We start from the raw sequence: 24,328 nt of genomic DNA, 5'->3' as shown, positions 1-24,328 counted from the left end.
AAGCAAGTTGAGCATTTTAAATGTGTACTCTGAATTACTAGGATAGCAATGTACAGGAGCCAGCCTGCTGCATCCCCCACTTGGACAGCCACCTGTGTCCTGCATTTACTCCACCAACCAAAATGCATCCTAAATACAACTTAAATGCATTCTGAAGTCAGGTTGGCAGTGAAAACAACCAACTCGAGGAGGTGGCAGACCATGTGGACAGGCAGACACAAGAGCTAAGACTCCTCTATCTTCCATAGGCAATTGACAGACTCAACAGCAGCCAGTGTGAGGTGGCATGCGATACTAGCTGGGTATGAGCCAGGCAATTACAAGTTACACTGTTCACACAAAGCCAACTAAGGTCAACTTGTCCAGGGAAACCTCGGATTCCCCAAACACCACAGCCTCCCTGTAGTGCTGCACACACCAGGCAAGAGGCCGTGCACACAAGCCACTGCCACTGCCCTGGATGCACACATTTCAATGCTTTCTTTCTCTGTCTGCTTCTCCTTGTGAGTCTACCTTCCTACACAATCAGCTCCTAGGTACAGCAGAGAAAAGACTTTAAACTCTGAGCAGTTATCTAAGGTAGTCACCTCTTGTTTCTTTACTGGGCTTGGCCTTGCCTTCTGGTTCTGCTGGAAATGTCTCTAACTCAGCCTTGCCCTTGGAGGGTTAAGACAAAAAAAAAAAAAAAACAAAAAACAAAAAACCCTTCCCTCAGCAACAATGTTACCTCCACCAAAAACTATGATCATCACACTACCAGTTTTGAAGCATTGAAGCCATTTCATCTCCCTTACAGAATAGGTAGGTTCTAAGTTCCCTGAGTAGATGCAGTGGCCAAACACACTGTGTGAAGGCTTCTATTCTTCAGCCCTTAGCTTCTTTCTTATTACAGCATCCCTCTTTAATCCCCAGGCCAGGCCTTAAACTTACAGTCCTGCCTTCGCCTCCAAGCAGCTGATGACAGGAGCCTGTGCAACCCGGTACGCCAGCCTGACTTTCTACTTAATTTGCATCATGAGGCAAGAATTTACAGTTAAACACAGCTTAAACGGTATTGCAGGGTAATGAAATATGCCCAATGTGTGTGGTACTTGGGTATCACGGAAAAAATCTGTCAGCTAGGCATCAACAGCTGAAAACAGAGAACAAACATAAGTAAGGGGTGGGGATAGTGTGTGTGCCCAACAGATAACTTACGGAATATACAAAGACATTTAGACAAAGAAAATCACAAATCTGTTCAAGAGCACAGTGAAGTGGGAGGGAACTGTCCAAAGGGATTCTCTGGCTGATTTCAATACAGTGCCTCACAAATCTCCCTACACCATGGGCAAATCCCACAGAATGGAACGTGGGGAGGGAGCCCTTAATAATAGCACAGCCAGGAGTAGGCACTGATTCTGTCCTCAGCAGAGGGGGATGCTTTATCTTCGGCCTCACAGCTCAGTGACAACATCAAGAATTTAGCCACAGCACCTTCCTGACACACGATTTCTCAAACAGTAGCCTAGAATTCTCTGTCATTTTTCATCCCTCCTATAGACTCCTTGGCCTCATACATGTGTCTTCCTACTTGGGCCATTGTAACCTTAATAGCACTGCTTCAGATTAAATATGGCTGCCAGGAATCCCGTTTCCTGTTTCTGTCATGAATGCTTGTGATTCTGCACCAGAGACTTGCACATCCCCAGCTGTTGGTTAACAAGTCTGCTTCACTGTGCAAGTTAAGACTGACCATCGAGATGGAAACAGCAGGTGCAATACCATATAAAACACAAACCAAAACCTTTCTCAATTATCGAAAACAATGTGCTGTTTTATTCTATCTCGTAAGTGGAACGAACACTCAACTCAATTCTCAACAACCAAAACATGAAGCGCAGGCTTCTCCCAAGCCAGCCAAGAAGACAGTACGAAGCAGCGAGGTCACCTCATGCCAGGTACAATGACTGCTCAATATTTGGGGTGGGATGAAGGAACTGCTGTCATTTTGAAGTAAATCTTAAATTTCTCAACAAATCAGTGTTTTGGATTATACAGTGATCAATTCAACCAAGTTCAGAGCCATTAAGAATTTGATTTTAAGTTGGCTGGTGGTGGTACACACCTTTAATCTTAGCACTCAGGAGGCACAGGCAGGTGGATCTCTGAGTTCAAGGCCAGCCTTCTCTACAAATCAAGTTCTACAGAGAAACCCTGTCTTGAAAAGCAAAAGCAAAAAGTTGATTATAGCTTAGCATATTGGCGCACACATCTTTAATGCCAGCACTCAGGAGGCAGGCAGAGGCAGATAGATCTCTGTCAGTTTGACAACAGCCTGGTTTATACGGTGAGTTCTAGGACAACCAGAGCGATACAGTGAGACCTGGTCTCAATTAAGAAACAAGGAAACAAGCAAACTCTAATTTGACTATAAATAAGCCTTACCTAGCTGAGCGAGGTGGCACACGACTTTGATCCCAGCACTTGGGAGGCAAATGAGTTCCAGGATAGCCAGAAAGAAACCCACTTTCTTTCTTTCTTTTTTTTTGTTTTTGTTTTTTACGGTTTATTTATTTATTATATTTACAGCATTCTGCCTGCAGGCCAGAAGAGGGCATCAGATCACATTACAGATGGCTGTGAGCCACCATGTGGTTGCTGGGATTTGAACTCAGGACCTCTGGAAGAGCAGTCAGTGCTCTTAACCACTGAGCCATCTCTCCAGCATGAGAAACCCACTTTCACCCGAAAGAAAGAAAGAAAGAAAGAAAGAAAGAAAGAAAGAAAGAAAGAAAGAAAGAAAGAAAGAGGGAGGGAGGGGGAGGGAGGGGGAGAGAGAGAGAGAGAGAGAGAGAGAGAGAGAGAGAGAGAGAGAGAGAGAGAGAAAGAAATTGGGGGGGGGGGTGAGAATAAAGCTTACACACAATGGCGGTCAGACACAAGCTGGTGCTGCTGACCAGCAGCACTGTGCCAGGCGCAGTGTTCATACAAGTGAACACAGTAAGGGTGGCAAAGAGCGGCAGAACCCAGCAGTGTAGTCTGTACATGAGTGACATGGGTGCTCCCAACAGCCTGAGCTAAAAGCCGTCTGTTTCACCACAGGCAACTGTTTACTCAGAAAGAAATACCAGCCACCCTGACGGAACTAATGTTGGCACTGAGGATTCTTTTAATTTTGAGGTTTGATTTGAAATGATCTTACAAATTGCCTTTCACAACTGTGTGGGATGTAAACACAAAGTCTACGCTTACTTTAAATGTTGGGGGAGTAGAACCTGCTGGGCAAGCCCCCCACTACAGCTCACACCTGCAGCCTCCTCGGAAAATAAGGGTTTTCTCTCTGTGATTGGTGTTATCAACCCACATCCCCAGAATCTCTTGGGACACTCTTGGGAAAGATAGCAATCCGGGGACTGACTAGGACTGCTGAATTCTTCTTCACCTTCGCCATCACGGTCGTCGCTGCTGCTGTTGCAGTTTCACAAGTGAGCACACGGATTCTCAGAGAAATCAGGTCACGTGATTACAGAACAAGGCACTACAGTATGAGGAGTGAAAGGTGTCACTGCTATGGAGGAATAGTTTCAAATGAAAACCACAAATGACCCCCACCCCAGGGTCCCCACCAGAAAGCACTAAGACGCAGCAGCTGAGCAGAGGGAAAGGCACAAGCTGGCAAGCAGGACAGAACAGAAGGATTCTGAGGGAGGAGCGTGTCCACTGCAGAAGAAGAGGGGCCCAGAACCCAGCAGAGCAAGGTAAACGAGGAAAAGAAGAGGTCAAAAAGTAGGCTCTTTTCTACAGTTTGCAAAACTATAACCTGAGCTTGCCATCTATAAACTGCAAGAAGACATACTACAGAGCTGGGGGGAGGCATCCAGGCTCCACAGAACTGAAAGCACACGAGCTCTTTCACCACCGCCCAGAATCCCATTTGCTTCGTTTGTTTTTGCTTTTTATTGTTGTTTGTTTTGTTTTACCTGATACAGGGTTTCTCTGTGTAGGCCTGGCTGTCCTCAAACTCAGAGATCTGCCTGCCTTTGCCTACAGGAGTGCTGGGTTTAAAGGCATGCGCCACCACCTCGCCAGCCAGAAATCCCATTTCTATGAAGCACAGCTCTACAAATGCTTCCAGAAATCCTACTGACATCATTAAATAAAAACGTTAAGAGTTTTTGTCACCTATACAGCTTATAGTCTCTGAAACCATCAGTCAACATAAAGCTGACCTGAGAACTCTCCCTTATGATTTCCATAGGCCTTCTTTAAACACCGTCTCTAAATAGTCAAGTAGAATCTAGTGCCATTGCTTGGACAATGGCAAATCAATGCTTTCCCAGTTTACTTTAATGTAGATGGATCTGTATTGCTGACAACAAGAGGTTAATCTGGGACATTAACACTACACTTCACATGACATGAATACCAACATTTAACTCTTTCCAGGCTGAGCAGGCTGTAACACACCTGAGTAGAACTAGTGTTAGATCTAGACAATGACCCAGATGCAGGGAACCTATAGCAGCCCTATGCTTCAGAAAGCACGCGGCTTTAACAGAACCACCAAAGGTCGGACAGCAAGCAGGACACCCTTTGTTCTTGGACTGGAGAGATGGCTTGCTCTTAAAAAAGACTGGAGTTGAGGTCCCAGCAGCACCCACAGTAGGCACATCATCTCTAACTCCACCTTCAGAGCACCTGTCACCCTACACACACACACACACACACACACACACACACACACACACACACACACACACACTAACCTTTTGGTGAGTGTGGTATGTTGGTGTGTGCCTCTAGTCAAAGCTCATTGGGAGGCTGACGAGCTCAAAAGTTAAGAAAGTGAGTAACCCAATGAGACCTAGTCCCAATAATAATAACAATAATATAACAATAAATGGTGCACAGGAACCTGTAACAGTTAATGCCGATTGCCAATTTGAAGGATCTAGAATCACCTAGGATACCCGCCTCTGGGATGTCTGAGAGTGATTATCTAGATGAGGACAACTGAAATGAGACGATAGCCCTGAATGTAGGCAACAGCATTCCAAGGGCTCCAGTCCCAGATTGCAGAAACGGGGTGGGGGGCGGGGGGAAGAAGACAGAGAAAGCTGGCTGGGCACGGTGCTGTAGGTCTCAAGTTGTCAAGACTTTCCAACTACATGTAGGCCCTCCTTACAATGCTTTGGTCAGAGCATTGTCTCACAGCAGCATGTAGCATGTCCTTCAGAACATCCGGTAGAGGTCAAGGAGAGCAGCATGGGGTTAATGGAAAGACAAACCCGAACACAAAGGAGCCGTGCTTTGGCCTGAGCGTCCCTCACTGCACAGAGGACAGAAAACCCCACACTCTGCCTGTGCATCAGCTGCTGGCTGCATATGCAGAGAAAGCTAAATTATGATGCAATGAATGTTATCCTCTAAAACTAAATAACAAAAATAGTCTGTTAGCAAAGCCGTCTAGTGCATCATGAGAAGGAACATTAATGACATTGTCTGCAACCCTGTAATCAATTTTCTCTCCGAGCAGCTCTCTCATTACACTATTCTAGATCTGTGTGCCTGCAAAATTTATGGGGGCTCCACATGAGAATGGGGGTTCTGCCAACTGGATCCAGCAAGAATGACTTTGGCAGCATGAAACCATTAAAGACCAATCAATACAATTAGCCTTATGCAGCAGCATCTGACTCAAGGAAGACTGATCACCATGTTATCGACTCTTCTCTAATCTACACTGAGAATGCCATCCAAGGACTCTGCTAATAATGAATTTAAATCCTCAGCGGATGCAGAAAAACAGCAATACTGATCATCACTAAGGCTAATATAGAAAGCTTACTAAAAAAATCAGTGTAAAATGGGCAAATTTAAAATCCTTTCAGCCAATCTCGGTGAGTACCACAGTAAATAAAAGAGTCTAAACTAACATCACATTGATCAGAGCAAATATATGAACCAGCCTGTAAGTAAACTATATTTCTCGGATATATAAAAGAACGATATGTCTGACTGAAGCTTCACAAAGAAGCAGTCAGATGCACTGGTTTTGTCCCTGGAGGATGTAACTCTCCAGTGCTGAGGGTTTTACCCCCTGGATCAGGCTCTACCTTCCACTGTGTGTGCTTATTACCTCAAGAATCCAAGGCTGCCATAGGAATCCGTTTTGCTGGGGTCTGATTCCCTAGTGATTTCAGCAACCATTTAAACTGGCAGTGTTGTTTTAAGCATTCCTCCTGGTTCTGTTACACTTGGGAGGTGGAGATGGAGGAGTGGTAAACAAGTCTTACTCTACAGCCGCACTCAGAATGCCGTTTCAGCCTTCAGTCCCAGTACTGAGAATCCAGGCATGTGCAGCCACACCCGGCTTATTATAATTACTGACAGCAATCTCTATGGGCGTGTTCTCCCTTGCACACAAGGAGACAGCCCTATTCCCTTTTATACAGTGCACACCCTTACCGTGAATCTTCTGAAACAATGGCTTCTAAGCGCTCAGCTGGATTCTTTCTAAGCCTTCAAAAGCTCTCTCCTGCTAGCCCATCAAAACCTTGCCCAGTGCAGCCGCCAATCTTCTGAGACTTCAGCTCTATTTGACACCTTCATCTCTACCTCAGCACCACTCACATGTGCTCTCCGAGATGTCCTGCATCTTCTCACAAGAGTATGGTTACGTTCTACACTCTCTACACTTCTTAGGAGGCACGTGCATCCTGTCTACCTAGATCATACTGACATGCCAAAGGGTGCAGCTCAGGATTCTAATCCTCCTCACGAAGCACGCCCACGCGCTATAAATGCACACAGAGTTCTTAGTGCCAGGACAGTGACCCTGCACTGCACCTAAATAACTGACCCTATACTACCAGTGTCTGGTACTGTCCCTGTGTATGTGAAATGACTGCTCTCCTGTATTATTTTCTAGTTCAGTCTAATTGGGCTTCTTTAGTGATAGTCTTGGATGCTCCTGTTAACATTCTAGAAATGTTACTATTAAAGTCCTCCGAAAAGACGCCAAGTGACACAGTTCACAAACGGGAAGCTACGGCACTTAGAAAAGCCGCCCTGGGCACCAGCACTGCCTCCTGCATCTCACACTCACCTCTGCTCATCAAGTCGCAGAGGAATTGCCAGGGCACAGCCAGGAGAGGCAGAGCCATCCTCAGTCCACTCAAGGGCTCCTTGACTAGTACTACAGAAAAGCCTCACTGTGTGTGAATAGCATTCTACACTGTGACCCCTGTGCAGGCAAAACAGTTTAGCTTTGTGGGCCTGGGGTCCCCAAAGAGCCTTAGGAAACACACATTCCACACTTGGACTTAAACTTACCCCCTTACCCCCATCTCAGTTGCCAACATCCATACTCGCTGCTGATTGCCAGCTCCTGCTCCTTGCAGCAGCCCAGCATGCTCTCTGCTGGTGCCAAAATACCCTCCACCGAGCCCACTCACGTCTGGACCTGTCCTAGAGGGGTAAGGTAAGTCCCGTATTGTGCTTCCTCTGTGCATGTACTTATTACTCTTTTACAAACACATAGCATACAGCACACTTTTAAAGGGGCTCTGGGAAGGGAGGTAATGTCCTATTTTATACCCTATGGGATATAAAATACTGATAGCTTTTAAAAACGGGATTCTCCTTACCCCTACAGGCCCTCTCCCGGCTTCAGAAAGGTGCTGTGGTGGCTGTGATGCCACCGGCAGAGAGCATGCTGGGGGATCACACAAAGCAGGAGCTGGAGATCTGCAACAGGCCTGGGAGTTGTGGACCTAAAAGAGAAAACAGTTTTAAGTTAAGGTGCCCAACACCTCCATCCTGGTAACTAGGGGCACTCAGCACACAAGCAGGTGTCCGCGAGGGTCCAGAAAGAGCAGAGAGCCCCTGAAAATGTGTTCCCACGGTGGAGTTAATCTTCCCACACTAGTCAAAGCTGCTTTTTCATTTCAGTGTCAGCACCTGCATGGCCCTTCTGGCTCTGTATTTTAACCTGAGACCATCTTAAGCGTATGGTGTGTGCCCCTCAAAATAACCAAGGTAATTCAGTGCCAAAGCACAGTGCAGGCTTGACTCATCATAAAAGCAGCATTCCACGGTATCAGATACACGGAGAGAGAGAGAAAACCTGACTGACGGACAGACACACTGAGCTTTCAGAAGAGCTTCTATGCACACGTGCATGAGGTCCTGCTGCCTCCTGCAGTCCCTTGTCTACTTGTGCAAAGCTGAAGGGCAGACAGCAGCTTAGGACAGGACAGCAAGTGTACTGAACGGATTGGAATTTCCTCAAAATGTCCGAATAACTAACGGGACAATAACTAACAAAAAAAAAAAAAAATCATCCCTGCAGCCACTCGGTGGTGGCATGCCACTAATCCCAACATCTGGGAGACAGGTGCAGGTGGACCTCTGAGTTTGCAGCCAGTCTGGTCTACATTCAAGTTCCAGGACAGTCAAGGCAGGACAGAGAAACCTTTCTCCATACTGCTCCCCACAAATCAGCTTATCACGTATGAGAAGCCTTTTGAAAAAGAAACCCTAAAAACACTAAAACCAGCGGAAGGATAAAAAGCAACTTCTGAAAGCCAGTACTGTCCCTTAAACACAAGAGACACCTCAGACAGAGCTCCAAGTTGCACCTTTCAAACACTCAAGCACACACAGCTTATAAAAGCTCAACCTCTCCAATTTCATGTGGTGCTAAATGATCTTTAAAAAGAATCCACAAGACTCAAATACTTATAAGAACTTGTTGTATACAGTTATTTAAGAATTAATCAAGTAAGCTTTACTATTGCATCTGTTGGTATCTTACTACGTGTTGGGTGTTTTTTTTTTAACTCATTCTCTGTGGAGTCTCTCCTTCTTACCACACCTCAGTAGATGGCTTTAGGAGACATAACTTCCATGACTCCAGAGCACAGTAAAGTCCAAGTAGAACACGCAACTGTGTGTAATACAGTCCAGTGTAGAGTGCACTCAGCATTTTTTCACAATAAACAATAAAACAATATCTAATTAATCTCTTCTGCCAAGAATTCGATTAACCAAAATTCAAATTTAAGTATCAAATCCTCCATTCAAATTATGAGTTTAGGAACTTTTAAAAACCTAGGAGAACAATTCTCAACACTTTGTTTTAAATATATAAACAGTTCAAGCAATTACAACATTCTAAGCATGTAAGGAAAACCAGTCTTTAAAGGCAACTTATTGATCATATAAATCAGAAAACACAGATTATATCTGAGCCAATTTGAGCTGATCATTAATACAAAGACCCACATATATGTATGTGTGTGTGTGTATATATATATATATATATTGTAAATTTCCAGTTATAAGGGTCATTTTTGAACAAGACTTCAGCAATATTCTTACACAGTAGACCTCTCGAAATATCATTGCCTCGAATTCTATAAGCCCACTGAGAAAAACTAGAATATGCAGTTTCCCACACTGAAAATTTTCATAAAGATAACATGTTCAATAAATTATATTTCGAGGTAAATATTTTAAAGAAATACATACAATTAAGCAAAGTTTCAATTACTTCTTGACAGTCCTAAAATCCAACTAAATTAAGAGAAAATTAATTATCCAGCTTTGAAGTAATTACGCAACATTAAAACTTTAGCTCCAAACAGCCTGGTCTGCCCACTGCTGACAGTGACACCTCTGAAGGGTGAGGAAACGGAGTGTGAGTTCTGAGATTGACTCCCGCAGCTTCATTTGATTTCTACTTCGGTGGATACTTCTCTGTCCGTTTCTGAATTGACATTCACATACACAAAAAGATGTGGCAACTGAAGAAAACATCTGAGATCTCTGTAAGTAAAGAGCAGTGTGGCCAGCCAACAGCCTCTGACTATATTCTCCCAACTCCACACAGGAGAATTTAATTCTAGCTCACATCTCTTGACTATAAAAACTACACGTGCTAAGACTACATCCCTGTACATCTTGGTAATAGTATATAACCAGAATCCCAATACCTAAGGACCTTAAAAAAAATTTTTAAAGCAAGTATGGGTGCCTTAAAAAAAGGAAGGCTCTAGAAGAAGAGTTTGGCACCGATTCATCTTCTTTACATTCTTTTGCCTATGCACAATACTAGACAACAATTCTTTAAACAAACGAAACAAATCACAACACAAGGAGACAAATGTCAGAAACGCCAACATCCGAGAGGCAGACCCCATCCTAGACAATGTTCATGCTTGACTTTCCATCTAAATATGACCTACTTGCAAGGTCGCAAGCAAGAGTGTGTGTGTGTGTGTGTGTGTGTGTGTGTGTGTGTGTGTGTGTGTGTGTGTGTGTGTGTCTCCCTATCCCAACTAAGATCATCAAAGGCAGCAACTAATGGATCAGAAATGAGAATCAGAAAACTTGAAGTCAGAATTCACACTACCAACATACTCAGCCTACCAACATTCATCTCAGCCCCAAAACAACACATCCCAATTTCTGAATTACACAAGCTCGAGTTGATGAAGATTTCTGGTCCCACCCCATATCACTGAAAAGAAGGCTCTAATGTGATACTGACCTACCGCTAAAACGAGTAAGCATTTCCCAGATGCCCGTGCACTGTATATCCATGCTACAATCACAACAGCCAAATAGGACTAGAACAGCCGTACCCAGTACAGAAGTCCGCTAAGTCACCGGTGCAGAGCTGCGGCTGACGGTCAACTCCCTGCGGTTCTCTCTTGCTGCACTGTCAGGGATGCAGGAATAAAACGCTATGGGTGATAACAGTGTTTTGGAGTGGCTTCTGAATACTAGAGCTCAAAGAGAAATTCCAACCCTGCCCCCCAAAGCCGCTCAAACATAACAAGAAAATACATAGCAAGGTGTGACATGATCTAAGGTAACTAGCAGCTGGAAGTCCTTGGTTATTCCATAGTCAGAGCCATGAGAATGGCTGCTGTGTGGTAGACAGAGAATGCAACACCATGTTCCTCCATCCACAGTTCAGGTCACTCAACGAACAAGTCACCAGAATACGGTTAATAATGTTAAGGTGTATTTAGACAAGGTTTAATCTTAGAAATGAGATTTCCTGTTTTACAATGAGCTGATGGGGTTTACCTAACGTACTCTCTGCGATAATCACAGATCCTTCCCGGGGATTTTATTTGGTATACATAATCCAACAACTGCCCAATCTCGGGAACCCACACCATCCTTGTGTTTAAGGTAAAGTATGGACGATAGCCACATGAGCTCCCACGGCTCTCATTCCCATCATTAACAGAGCTAGGAATAAACAAACTGTGGTCAGTCACTACAACAGCAACTCCCCTCTCAGGACTGAATAGTGAGTCAAAACTCACTTCAACAGTGCACCCTGTTAACTTTCTCAGAATCCACAATTACTTCTATGTAGAAATTATTTCATGTATACTTAAGACTTGAGATTATAGAATATTAATATTTTTACTAAAAACAAGTACTCCTTTCAGAACAGGAAAGTTATGTCTTCCTCTCTATCAATCCTATCCGGTGTTCTCCAAAAATGGCTGATGATCAATAACACCACAAACTGACCACTCAAATGTACGGTTGCCGAAGTGTGCTCGAATAGTGTGTGCTTCCTCAGTGCCCTGGGTTGGGCTCAACAAAGCTCATAACAAGTTCCCAACAAATGCTGGTGGGAGGGCTGGTCATGAACGTTCCTTACCGACTCTGGGATAGAGTACACCTTAATAATCAAAACAAAACCATCGAAAGACCAGACGCATAAAGTGACCTTGGAACCCTCTGGAAGGGCAACAGAAGGAAAAGTTGAAGGTGTTATTCCAGGTCCTTTTGGTCCATTCAATCTTGCCCAAGTGGACCCACCCTTCCCAGAGAGCAGAATAATCTAGAACCTAGCGGAGAGGAGTGAGGCGTGGGCGGACATAGAGGGAGTGGCTACACTAGCACCCTCTGGGCCTTCTGCTCATGCAGGCTGGCTGGCCCCTGCTGGCAACAACCTTACTATCATAAATGCAGTACCTGATTTACCCTTTCAGCCCCTCTGTCGACTACCGTAAAGCCTCAGTTTTCCCCAATTCAGAGAAATGAATACTTTCAGGCCAGGTCAACAAATACCTACAATCCTATCTCCATCATCACTGCTTCAAGGAAGAGTCACTGCTTGAAATCAGTTCTGAAAACTATGGTGCGAAGCATCTTTCTATAATGATGGCCTTGCCTCCTGCCTGTATGTCAGCACACGCTGTCCATTCACCTCGTCTACTTCTTCCATGAACAATTCTAATTTGCATATTTAAACAAACTAGTTTTCTTGGCTTGGAAATAAGTTAACTATATGAATATAACATAAAAGAACCAATGTTTCCCAGCAGAACACATAATTTACTTCCCTTGAGAATTCTGCCTTCAGAGTATTTCTCCCTTGGAGCCCCTCCCCGTCTCCACTCTTGGGAGTTCTCACTTTTCTTAAATAAACCTAAGTTTGTTCCCAAAACCAAACACAATGGAGAGGAGGGAGGGGAGAACACTAACGTTCCAGACCTGGCTCAGTTTGGAGCCTGCTGCTCTGCGGCACCATGGCCTCCAGCCAGCCCTGTGAGGGTGGGCTGTAAATGTACCTGGCAGTGTAGACGGCAGAGCCTTGTGTGTTCTGACGATGAACCACTTGCCAAGGCAGAGGCCAGAGAGCTCATCCCGTAGACAAGATGACCACAAAAGTTGTACATATTTGGACACTTCTGAGAATAAGGAACATGGCTGTTTGCATAGCCTGGCATGCTCTACATGCCACAAACTCTGGAGAGACACCCAAGCAAGGCCAAAAAAACAATCCAGGTCTCCACATAAAGTTCAAACACTCTTCCCTTCACACACTGAACGAGCTCATAAAACACTACCCAAGGCTTTCAGAGTTCAACACACAATCATTCTGGTCTAATTGACTAGTCCATGGCTCTAACCCCCATGACTCCATTCACTGGCTTTACTGTCTTTAGCAGTATCACCATAGAGCATCCCACAGTGCTCTTACAACCCCAGCACACACCTTATTTATATTCCAACCTACCACAGCACAGGACTGTTATGCTGAGGGAACACAGCTCCTAGAACAACCCCAAGCCAAAGGAGAAAAACGTTGTATCATGCAATACCTCAAAGCTAATTCTCTTTTTAAAGCTTTTTTATTCTTCTGCTTTGCCATGTTGTTTGCTATGGGCAAAATCAACTCCAATCTCTTCTTTTTTAAACTCAGGGGAGAGGGAGGGGGAGAGGGAGAAGGAGAGGGAGGACAGGGAGGGAGGACAGAGAGAGGGAGAGGCAGAGGCAGAGGAAAGAAGGGAGGGAGGGAGGGAAGGAAGCTTATTTCCACTGCTTGCCTATTTCTCCTATACCCTGGGTCAGCTAGAGGAAAAAGTCAAGATTGTTCTCACCCCTTATAATCTTTTCCTAAGAGGTACACAGAACTGAGGAAGGAGGAAAAACATCTTTCTCCTAGGAGCAAATATTTCATCATCTCTAATATTTTTATATGACAATGAATACGGAATCTCAAAGAGAAACACACGAAAGACTATGTGGTTTAAAAAGGAACGGAAAACATGCTGCACCCTATGCCCCACTTGCTTTTGCAGTTAGCATGAATGTTTTAACACTGACAGCAGAAGCTTTCGGCGGTTACTGCTGTTAAACGATTACCCCACCTCAGCAGGAACCTCTGCTGAGACAGCCACTCTTACACGGTAATCAACATGTCTATAAGAAATACTGACCAAACATGAGAGTGTGCACTCAGGGGGGTGGGGGGGGCACAAAGGGGCTCAGAATCTGATGGGACTCTAAAACAAAATTCTTTATCATTTTATTTCATAGCTGTATATTCTCCATGGTGCACTGGTACTTGGTTCGGCAAAATCCCACACACAGATAACACACACAGAAAGAGCAGCAGCTGCAGCCTCTACCAGAATAAACCTCTTCTGGAAACAAGGCCACCTCCCAAAGTTTCAGGTATCAGGCAGTATCTGCAAAAAAAAATCCTTGTAAAGAAAACATTTCCAAAAATGGCAAAAATTCACATTGCTAAGAAAACTAAATAGAAAACATCTGATTTAAAAGACAACGCTGCAAAGCCACTTTGCACAACAGACAGGGACCTTAGAAGCAGTTCAAACAGAACAAATCTTACAAGTGAGTGCACAACTGGCCTGCTTTGCTGCCTTAGTTCTGTGAACTGAAACATCACAAATGTGTGTGAGCACAAACACTCTCAAGTAATGACGCCATTTGGGAAATATGGCATCCACAGATACAAAGGCAATACATTCGCTACAAAGTTAGACTCAGGGTTACTCTGCACTGTAGGCTGTGGCTCACATGGGTGAAAGGATCCCATTCTAAGATCACAATGTTTCAGACAGTTCACAAGGATATTGCTTCAACATTATTTTACACGTTATCTGTATGAGGGAAAGACAGTAATAGTGATGTTTAACTGTGTTGCATGAAATAAGAGAAATCTTTGAAAAATCAGAATATTAATGCTGAAGAACAGGTAAACACATGGGTGTGAGGTACACATATGTACACAATACTGAGCCAAGAAAACAGGGATTGGGAGGGGGGTGTCTGTCTGTGCAGCAGTGCTGTCCTGGAACTACCTGCCTCTGTCTCTCAGCACTGGGATTAAATGTTATGTGTCACCTCACTCGGCCTGAGCGTGTTTGTTTTACAAACACCCAGGGATTTACTTTGAGCCCAAAGTGTGCCTAAGATTTTGTCAGGAGCACTATCCAGACAGCCTTAACCCTAGGCTAAACTCCTTTCTCCCAAACTCGGCTCCTGGGAGACTCTTAAAACTGGACATGCTATATAATATATACCCACCATCAGAGCGAAACTACAGTGGCCCCCGGAAACCAGCATCTGGTTCACCTTTTCTAGGCATTAATCACTAACCTTGCTCCAGGCTCTTAAGAATAGTTAAAAGCAAGGAAAGCACTTGAGACGCTAGCGAGGACCTGAGCCTGTCACAACAGCTACTAAAAGAGTAAAGACTTCAGAAACACTGTGTGTCACAGCAGAAAAGCATTCCCACCATAGACAAGCCACACTGAACACATTACTCCAGTGCACAGCCCAGAGGCAGATAGCACTGTCCCACTCCGGTTAACACACCAGTGGATAAGCAGCGAGAAGCAATCAAAGATGTCAGCCTGGGGGGGGGGGGGGGCGAATAAAGAGATGGGGAGGGACAGAAAGAGGAAGAGGAAGAGGAAGAGGAAGAGGAAGAGGAGAGGAGGCAGAACATGGGAAAATGCTTACCAGTTTGAAGTCTTGGATGCTGCAGATGAAATACGGTGTGTTTGGCCGCCGACTCTCGATATACACGCAGTCTTGAAAAGAAAAAGGAAGTTTTTTAAAAAGTAGCCATAGACAAGACTTTTAAGACCATAAATAAATAATGCATAAATAAACAGCTAGGTAAGTGAATACATAAACATATCAATGACAAGGCAAGTACCTTTTAATAGTAAAAACATTCCTCTGGGTAATAAACATTAAATTATAGATAGCGGGGGCTGGGGATTTAGCTCAGTGGTAGAGCGCTTACCTAGGAAGCGCAAGGCCCTGGGTTCGGTCCCCAGCTCCGGGGAAAAAAAAAAAAAAAACAAAAAAAAAAAATTATAGATAGCATTAAGGTAATGGTTCTTTCTAAACATGCATCTGATCGTTTACAAAAAACCTAATAAAAGTCTCAATGATTCTGCTCAGGGAAAGAAAGCCCTACAAAACTACCCATATCCAGATGGAGAACTTTAGGTAACAGAATTACGTAACTAAAAATTACACATCAAGCTGGGCAGTAGTGGCAAATGCAGAATTCAGGAGGCAGAGGCAGGTGGATCTCTGACTTTGAGGCCAGCCTGGTCTACAGAGTGAGTTCCAGGTCAACAAAACAACAAACAAACAAACAAACAAAAAACAAAACAAAACAAAGTTACACATCCAGACGGGTATGTGGCACTTGCCTGTATTCCTGCCTCTGGGAGGACAGAGGGAAGGAGGCACACACTTTAAAGCAAATCAAAAATCTTTTAGACACATTCTTTGGAAAGAGAAACAGCTTTGCCACATGCTACTTCATTTTCAGTAAGTATTTTTTGAGGAAGATACTTGAAAACTCAGCCTTGAACACATTGCCAACAATAACCACAGCTTTACAGGATGAAAGCTATTTGGTGCCTATGGATAATTTACTATCAAGTTATTTCTTGACTGGAAAGAAAACCAAAGCAGCCAATCAAATACGGAATGAAGTAAAGCAAAGATTTTCTTCAGAAAGAAGAGCAGAGCACGTTCCTCAATCACACTAGACGTGGCCGTGCTTGGACAATTATTTTTGACATTTTTACAATAATTTGACAATTATTTACATCAGCTGAAGGGTAAAAGGCTGCTTTTAAAAACTATCTGTTAAGGCGTATTTTTTAAAATTGCCTATAAGACAATTATTCACCAAGAAGTAAAAGTTTCCCAGTTACCAAATCTGGAAGTGGGACACTAATGCCTACGGGTACAGAAGCCAATCATCACATCTTCTCCCCTGCCCTTCAGAACGGGCATCTGTAAGAACAATTGCTTTCTGGCAACTTGGGCAAGGTGGTATTTCAACTCCACATACTTAAGAGCCGAGACATAAAATGGAGCCCAGAGCCATTTCAGAAAGAGAAGGAACATGAGTCTATGGAGGTTTCGGAGTTCCCGACTGATCTCTCAGATGAGAGATCATGAACCCCTGAAGGCCCATACCACTGTGGATCAGGATGAGTTACCCAGGGTAGCTCGCAGAAGGTAACGACCTCTGCTGCTGCACTTAGGCATCTCCAGTGACACTCTCCCCACAATGGCTAAGGCTTTTCTTCACACCCCTTGTTTGTTACAAAAGAGCAGCAGCACAAATCTCCACAGAGAAGCTGCGGCTCTCTCTGGGCAGTGGTGTGGCTTACAGAACTGTAATCTCACCACTCAGCAGAGGACCGTAAGACCCGCCTCAAAATTTAATACAATTTTGGAATAGGCCCAAAATTCTTAATTTCCATGTTGTAGACCTACTAATGCAGCACCAGTAGTTCAACTCTCCAGGTAGCGATTACATACTCACTCACCTAAGCACAGAGAGAGCAATCTATGCCTGTCTCCTCCCTGTCTCCTTCCACAAAGCCACACTTCCTTTCTTTTTAAGTTAAGCTGCTTGTTCATTTCCTTAAAAACAATCACGACAACTTCCTAAGTGAGGTCCAAAGATTGGTTCCCACAAAATCCACCTCCTCCCCTGGGATAAATCCTCCAAAAGAAATACCAATTCATCTGCGTGCTCTGTGACAACCCTATTCTTTCTTTATTCTACCAGTTTTGACCACATATAGCTTACAACTAATTATGAAGTGCAGAAGAGGTAAGATTTCTTGTGGCTCCTCTGTAAAGGAGTAGTAAGCACTCCTTAGCAATTCACAATCCTCGATGTCCCATTATCTGGAAGTCATGTGGTCTGCACTGTCCCCCTGCTCCCTCTCCTCCTCTTCCTCCTCCTCCTCCCTCCCCCTCCTCTTCACCATCTCCAGAGATCTGAAATAGCACAACAACAATCCAAGACTAATTATGCCACTGGTGTGCCCAAGGTCCGACAGACCGGACAAATGTGGGACACTGAGTCCCCATTACATCGCAGAGAAAGGCTTTATGTACCACAGACCCTCTTACTCTGGAGTGCAAAGCACTACTGACTTATATACTAACAAGTCTCCATCATCAGCTGTGCTGCCCCGCTCACACAGCATTCCAGCACTTCAGAGATGGAGGCAGGGCGAGCAAGTGTCCAAGGTCAGCCTTGAACAAACAGTGAGTCCAAGAGTAGTCAGAACTCTATGTTTTTCTGCTTCAATAACTCTACCCCCTGTAATCCCCCCAAAGAGCTTTCCAGAGAAAGGAGAGAAGAGTTATGTCCTGCTATAACTGGACTCAGGAAATGTTCATCTCTAACACACCAAGGCAGGACATCTAAGAGAGAAGAGAAAGGGCGACTGTTGCCCCCCGCCCCCCGTATTCCAAATTCTACTGGACCTAACACGCATAGACTAAATTAAAGAACGGCTGCCCAAGGGAAAGGCTACCACTTGAGGGAACAGCCTGAAAGCTGACCTACAGAATTACCACATAGAAGGCATCTTTTATCTTTATAATTTAAATAATTACCACAGCAAACCACACTGACACAAAGCTGTGAATTTACAAAATGATTTCAATATACAGGCTGGTGTCTGTAGGACTTATACTGTATCAGAATCTCAGTATGCTGAGACATGTATGTGAGGCCGGTAAGATCACTCTCAGAGCAGGCGACAACAAATTCTGTGGACATTAAGAATAATAAATCATGGGTCACATAAGTTAAATATTTTTCCAAGCTTAGTCAAATTTATCATTCAGGGTGGTAATGGTCTGCTTTAACCAGATTTAGCTAACGTATTTTTTGTTTTTTAAATGATTTTTAATGGCTTATTTATTTTATTTTACCTGCATTGGTGTCTTACCTACATGTGCTGGGTCCCCTAGAACTAATGTTAGTTAGTTGTGAGCTGCCCTGTGGGGCTGGAAGAGCAGCCAGGTTCTGCGCCACCTCTCCAGCCCCGCTAGAGCGAAGAATGAAACATTACTAGAGAGTTGAATTTTTTCTTTCTATAAAACAAAATGACCCATCTTAAGACAATGTACTCAAAAAGAAAAGACAGACAGACAGACAGAGAGAAAGAGGAGAGTGTACTCTAGGAAATAAAGTTTTCTTTTAATGCTCTTTCTGTTATGCTACTCTGCCCCATGCACCAAAAATGTTAAACTGAGTCATTACAAGTATTTTCTCTCTGGTCTCATTAATCAAACAGCTTATTTAATTAAACAATTTACATAAATGTTTATAGCTAGCGTTAAACCATTTATTTTGTTTTTATTTGTAGATCCTTCTGTTTGTTTTTGCAGGGCTGGGGGGTCTAACCTAGGGCCTTGTGCACGCTAGACAAACCAAACTCTACTTCTAGCCCCAAAGTAGTTCATTTAAAAAGGCAAAGTTAAGAACAATGTCAAAAATCCACAGGTGGAATGCGTGAGCCCAGAAACCTTCTAAGTCAAAGTGATTTGGCAAGACTATCGTGCAACTTCTGAAAGCATGGCTCCTCTAAAAGCTGATTGGTTCTAAGACTGATTTAGTCAACTGAACTGATAGTCCTCAGAGTGACAGCCTGAAGCCAACAGAAGCACTACAGACACCTTTTGTTTTAAATGTTGAAAGCCCCTCATCTTTGTTGCTAAAAGCAGCAACTCTGAGCAGACAATGCTATCCATTAAATGCACAATGCACATTTTCAAAATCACTCACAGGGAAGCAGGCATTCACCAGAACGAGCCAACAGTTGCTGTGGGGCAAATATACACTGTTTTAATCTTAAAATCAGCATGCCTGAAATGGGCCAGAAAAAAATAAATGAGGCTATTGTCACCACTATCAATTATTCTGAAAAACAAAGGATAACTACTGTTTTCTTTAGCAGGGATGTCTGGAAATGAGACGTGTTTGTACTGTTTTATACTTTAACACCGAGCCTCTGCACAAAAGCAGATTACACAGTGATACAGGGTCACTTGAAATGCTCGTGACCAGGAGCATCAAAACCCATGATATGGGAGATGACACTGAGCAGGGATATTTCTGGTTGTTTCTCACAACCTCAACATTGCTTTGTGTCCAAGAATCAATGCTGCCATCTGCAAACAGAGCCCTCACTGAGCTGAAGAGGGAAGTCAGCCAAACATGAAGGCAAATTCTCAAGGCAAAGAAAAGCCTCTCCTTTTCCAAAGTCAGCAAACGAGCAGGTTTATGTAAATCGAGCAGGGAAGCAAGTTCCTCCAGGGTAAAAATCATAGCCTGCCACATCAGGCAGCCTGTCATTTCGTACACAAAGCACCTATCAGCATCTGTCCTGACAGTCTCATCGCTAAGCAGAGTGGACACTTATTTCACCCCCTAATTTAGTAAGCGGTCTGTGAGCCCTAGCATTAAAGCTATGTTCCACTACACAGGCAGTGTTCAGCCACTGCTCTGCCCCATGCAGAATCTTCCTCCATCAATGTGTTCCCACCTATTAATCTTTGAAATACTCTCTCGTCCGTCCCCTTGCAAAGAATGGCAGTGCCACTCTAATAGAATTTCAAATAGAAAACCCTTTCCTTGTGAACAAAGCCCTTCTCCCAGAGAGCCTTTCAGAGGCAATGCTGGCTGGGTAGCCCGGCAGTGGGCACGGGAAGCCGACCCTCAGAACCATTCGACAACGTGACAGTGAGCTGGTAAACTATTGCACAATTAAGTCTGAAAGTATCTCTCTAGATAACACAAGTGTTTGCCAATCCCAGCACGGGAGGGGGGGGGGGGGCGCACTCGAGTGCACGCAGTTCTATTATTCTCTACCTCACTCTCGAGACAGCAGCACTCCTTGAACCTGGAGCTCGACTTGCTAGAAAACAACTCCAATCCTGGTGTCTGGACCCCAGACCAGAAGCACTGGTACACTGAGGGCTCCAGCAAGCCACCTCTACCGTCACCATCCTCAACACAGCCAACGCCAGCTGCACTGTTGGCTTCCACCACGAGATCCACTTCCTCAGGGCAGACACTCAGAGCTTCTCTGAGGAGCAAGTAAAGGAAAAAATGGACTTAGGAGTTACAGGACCCTAACTAACCAAACACTAAAAAGAACATGAAACATTCTGTCACAGGTGGAAAGGGCTGGCTCTCAGCTGTCTTCTAGATAGAAGAGCGCAGCAGTATGTGGGAGCAGTGGACAGCTTCAGAGGGAGAGACAATACCTTCCCGATCATTTCCTTAGCTTTTGATTTGAACTCTGTCAACCATCACCAAATTTGATGGAATCATCTTGATAAACTCAGTGGAAGGAAAAACCAGTCAGGATCAGCGGCTCCATTGTCTACAAACTTCTTGGTAACTGAATCTGCATACTGAAATGTCTATCAGTTCTAATGCTGCAAGCTCACAGGAACTCTTGTCTACATAGAAAAGCACGGTGAAGGAGAATAGGAAAGAAGATTATAATAAACCAAAGTGTTTTCAAATTTAGACATGTCTCTTTTCTAGATATCAGGAAGTCTTCCAGTACATTAAAATCTCTAAGACTGGGCTGGCGAAACAGCTCAGTTGGGAAATGCTTTCTTTGCAAATACAAGTACCAGAGTTCAATTCTCTTGTCAAAACCCAGGTGCAGTGAGGTACCCTTGTAACCCAGCACCTAGAAGGTGGATCTCAGCCAACCTAGTTTACTCGAAGGCAAGTGAAAGCCTTTCTCAGAAACAAAGCAGACAGTGCCTGAGGGGCGATGGTCAAGGTCTACACACACACACACACACACACACACGCACACGCACACACGCACACACGCACACACGCACACACGCACACACGCACGCACAAGCATGGACTGCCTCTTCCATTCCCCTGCTCCCGTGTTTAATGGGTGGCCCCAGACCATCATCCCCCAACATGAGGCAGTACTGCTGCTGGCGGTCTGGCATAGCTGGTGCAGTGTCCCCCTTCCCACAATCAGATGCCAACTGGGTTTGAAAACAGCAAAACAAGACAAAGCAGCGTCATCCTGTCAGCAGCAGAAAGCATACCATGATGATACTCAAAATATCAACCATGGCTAACACCTGCGTTACCCAAAGGGCAATTTAAGCTCTAATCTCCACAAATTATTATCAAAATGTTCCTTGTAACTTGTACTGAACCCTTACTATGAGAGTTATTCTAGCTAATTCAAAGTCCAAACCCCAGTTAAGTCAATTTCTCGGAATTTATAACTTACATTTTGGTAGCATTTGTACACTTTAACAAAAAAAAAAAAAAAAAAAAACCAAGGAGTTGGGGATTTAGCTCAGTGGTAGAACGCTTGCCTAGCAAGCACAAAGCCCTGGGTTCAGTCCCCAGCTCCAAAAAAGAAAAAAAGAAAAAAACAAAACAAAAAAAAACCAAAAACCCTGCAACCTAAGAAAGAAATTTTATTTTTAAAATTGGTGCTGGCTCAGTGGTAAAGCACTTGCTTGGCATGGACCATGAGGTTCTGCTTCATCAGCGCCACTGCTAACAGTGCCACAGTTATCCCAGCCCACCCGCCCGCCTAGAGAAGGCCCCGGTGTGTCTGTGCAGCATACTGTACCTGACTTCTTAAGACAAAACATTCAGGTAGCTGTTCTATCCCAGTTCACTGGCTCACCATAAAATAAAAAACTGAAGGGAAAGATTCCATCCCAAAGGGTCGGTGAGATGACACTCAGTAGGTAAAGCCTCAGAACTGAGTTCAAAGCCCACTCAGAATGCAAGGAGGACCAGTTCCCAAAGGATGTCCTCGGACATCAGTATGCCCCCCCACACACACATACACACAAATAAAAAAAGACAATTAAACTGGACTGCTCTGATTACTAATCAAAATGTTGAAAGACCTTTAACTCAAGGAACGAAAGTGGACCATGGGCCAAGCATGGTGACATACTAGGTCTATAATCCAATAACTTTGGAAAGCTGAGACAGCAGGATCACAATTTTAAAACTGGGATACACAATTGTACTGTCTCAAGAAAAAAAGTGTGTGTATCTGTGTGTGTGTGTGTGTGTGTGTGTGTTGCTGGATACACAGCTCAGTGGTAGAGCATTTATCCAGCACATTCTCGATTGTAGGATTCATCCCAGGATCACCTAAAAATAAGAAAGGTAGAAGCAAATCAAATGATGTGCCTTTAGGAAGCAGTGCAGCAGCACTGAGTTCCCAGGGAAGATGCCACGCCCTGCAGGAAAGTCGTCCTGAGAGGCTGGAGGAGCCAGGGAGGCACCGGTAGAGGTGGGCTCTGCTTTGCATGAAGTGCTTCAGACAGACTTTATAGTGATCGATGCAAATACACAGGACAACTCAGAGCCCACGCTAGCTCTCTCCTTTGTTACAGTGAATCCATTTTCCTTACGGGCTTTCTGCTGCTGTTTAATGGACTGTCAGGATAATTTAGATTTCACCTATTTATACCAGTCAAGCCTGGCTCCTGAGTGTACAGCAAATGGAACATACTTCTATTCAATGAAATGAATGACAGCTAATTGTAACATGCAGGTTCTGTAGCTCAAAAAACAAAAACAAGGGCTGGAGAGATGGCTCAGTGGTTAAGAACACCCGACTGTTCTTCCAGAGGTCATGTGTTCAATTCCCAGCAACCACATGGTGGCTCACAACCATCTGTAAAGAGATCCGATGCCCTCTTCTGGTGTATCTGAAGACAGCTACAGTGTACTTATATATAATAAATAAAATAAATCTTTAAAAACAAAAAAACAAAAAACAAAATCCACCATGCATATATTTCTAGGTAAGGGTGTTGGATTCCTCGAGCTAGAGTTACAGACAGCTGTGAGCTGTCACATGAGTGCTGGGAACTGAACCTGGGTATTCTGGAAGAGCGGCTACTGAGCCATCTCCCCAAACCCTTTTGCACTTTTTAAGCATTTATATTGTATCCTTATACAATGAGCAATAATATAATGTTCTATCTCATTTAAATATTTGCCTCCTGTACTCCACAATCTTAACTATAGTCCAAGTGCAGAGAAATGAAAGTCTTGCTGAAGAACGGACAAACAGACGCTCTACCATGACGGCTGCTTCACACTGGCCTGTCTTTTGCTTACTGTTGGATAATTTCTCATATCTTTTGGTTCATCATGATGTCAAGATCAGCTGATAGTTATTGAAAGCAGACTAAGTATGCCATGAAGATTTAGACAGAAACTAAACACCGGGCTCGTGTTGGGATGCTCGACTGAATTGCTTCCTGACTTAACAGAAACATCCTCAGTTTTCTTTACAGGTACATACAGTCTTTCACCTACATACACATCCTCACAGTTGTGTGAGACACTTAAAGAACTGTATCAGATCAACATCCAGGATCTGCTGCCCCAACTATAACCACCAGCATCACAGACAGAATCAGCGTAGACACAATTCTAATCCCAGCACCCAGAACAGAAACGGGCAGAGAGCTCTGTGAGATTGAGGCCAGCCTGGTCTACAGAGAAAGTCTCCATCATCCAGGGCTATGTTCAGAGAAACCTTCTCTCTCTTCTTCTCTTCTCTTCTCTTGAGAATAAGGGAGGGGAGGGGAGGAGAAATCAACCGATCCAGGCTGGTTTAGAGTCCCTACTGCTGGGCCATCAGCCCAGCCCTGCTAGATCCATGTTCTGTTGCTG

General features: G+C 44.1%; 1 protein-coding gene across 8 annotated transcripts in view; it reads right to left on the bottom strand.

Annotated features, from left to right (window-relative positions):
• Positions 1-24,328, bottom strand: part of Rere (arginine-glutamic acid dipeptide repeats) — a 329,621-nt gene that overhangs the window by 169,807 nt on the left and 135,486 nt on the right. For 5 of the 8 annotated variants that reach the window (XM_087660099.1, XM_087660101.1, XM_087660102.1 and 2 more), the window contains 2 exon segments: positions 15,295-15,365; positions 7,632-7,757 (listed from right to left, as the gene is read on the bottom strand). In XM_087660099.1, coding sequence (XP_087516225.1) covers positions 7,632-7,757; positions 15,295-15,365 — 197 coding nt within the window. 8 annotated transcript variants of the gene reach the window in all.

The sequence above is a fragment of the Rattus norvegicus genome, chromosome 5, assembly GCF_021556685.1.
Source record: "Rattus norvegicus strain SHRSP/BbbUtx chromosome 5, alternate assembly SHRSP_T2T, whole genome shotgun sequence".
NCBI lineage: Eukaryota > Metazoa > Chordata > Mammalia > Rodentia > Muridae > Rattus > Rattus norvegicus.
This window is presented reverse-complemented; position numbering and strand designations above follow the sequence as displayed.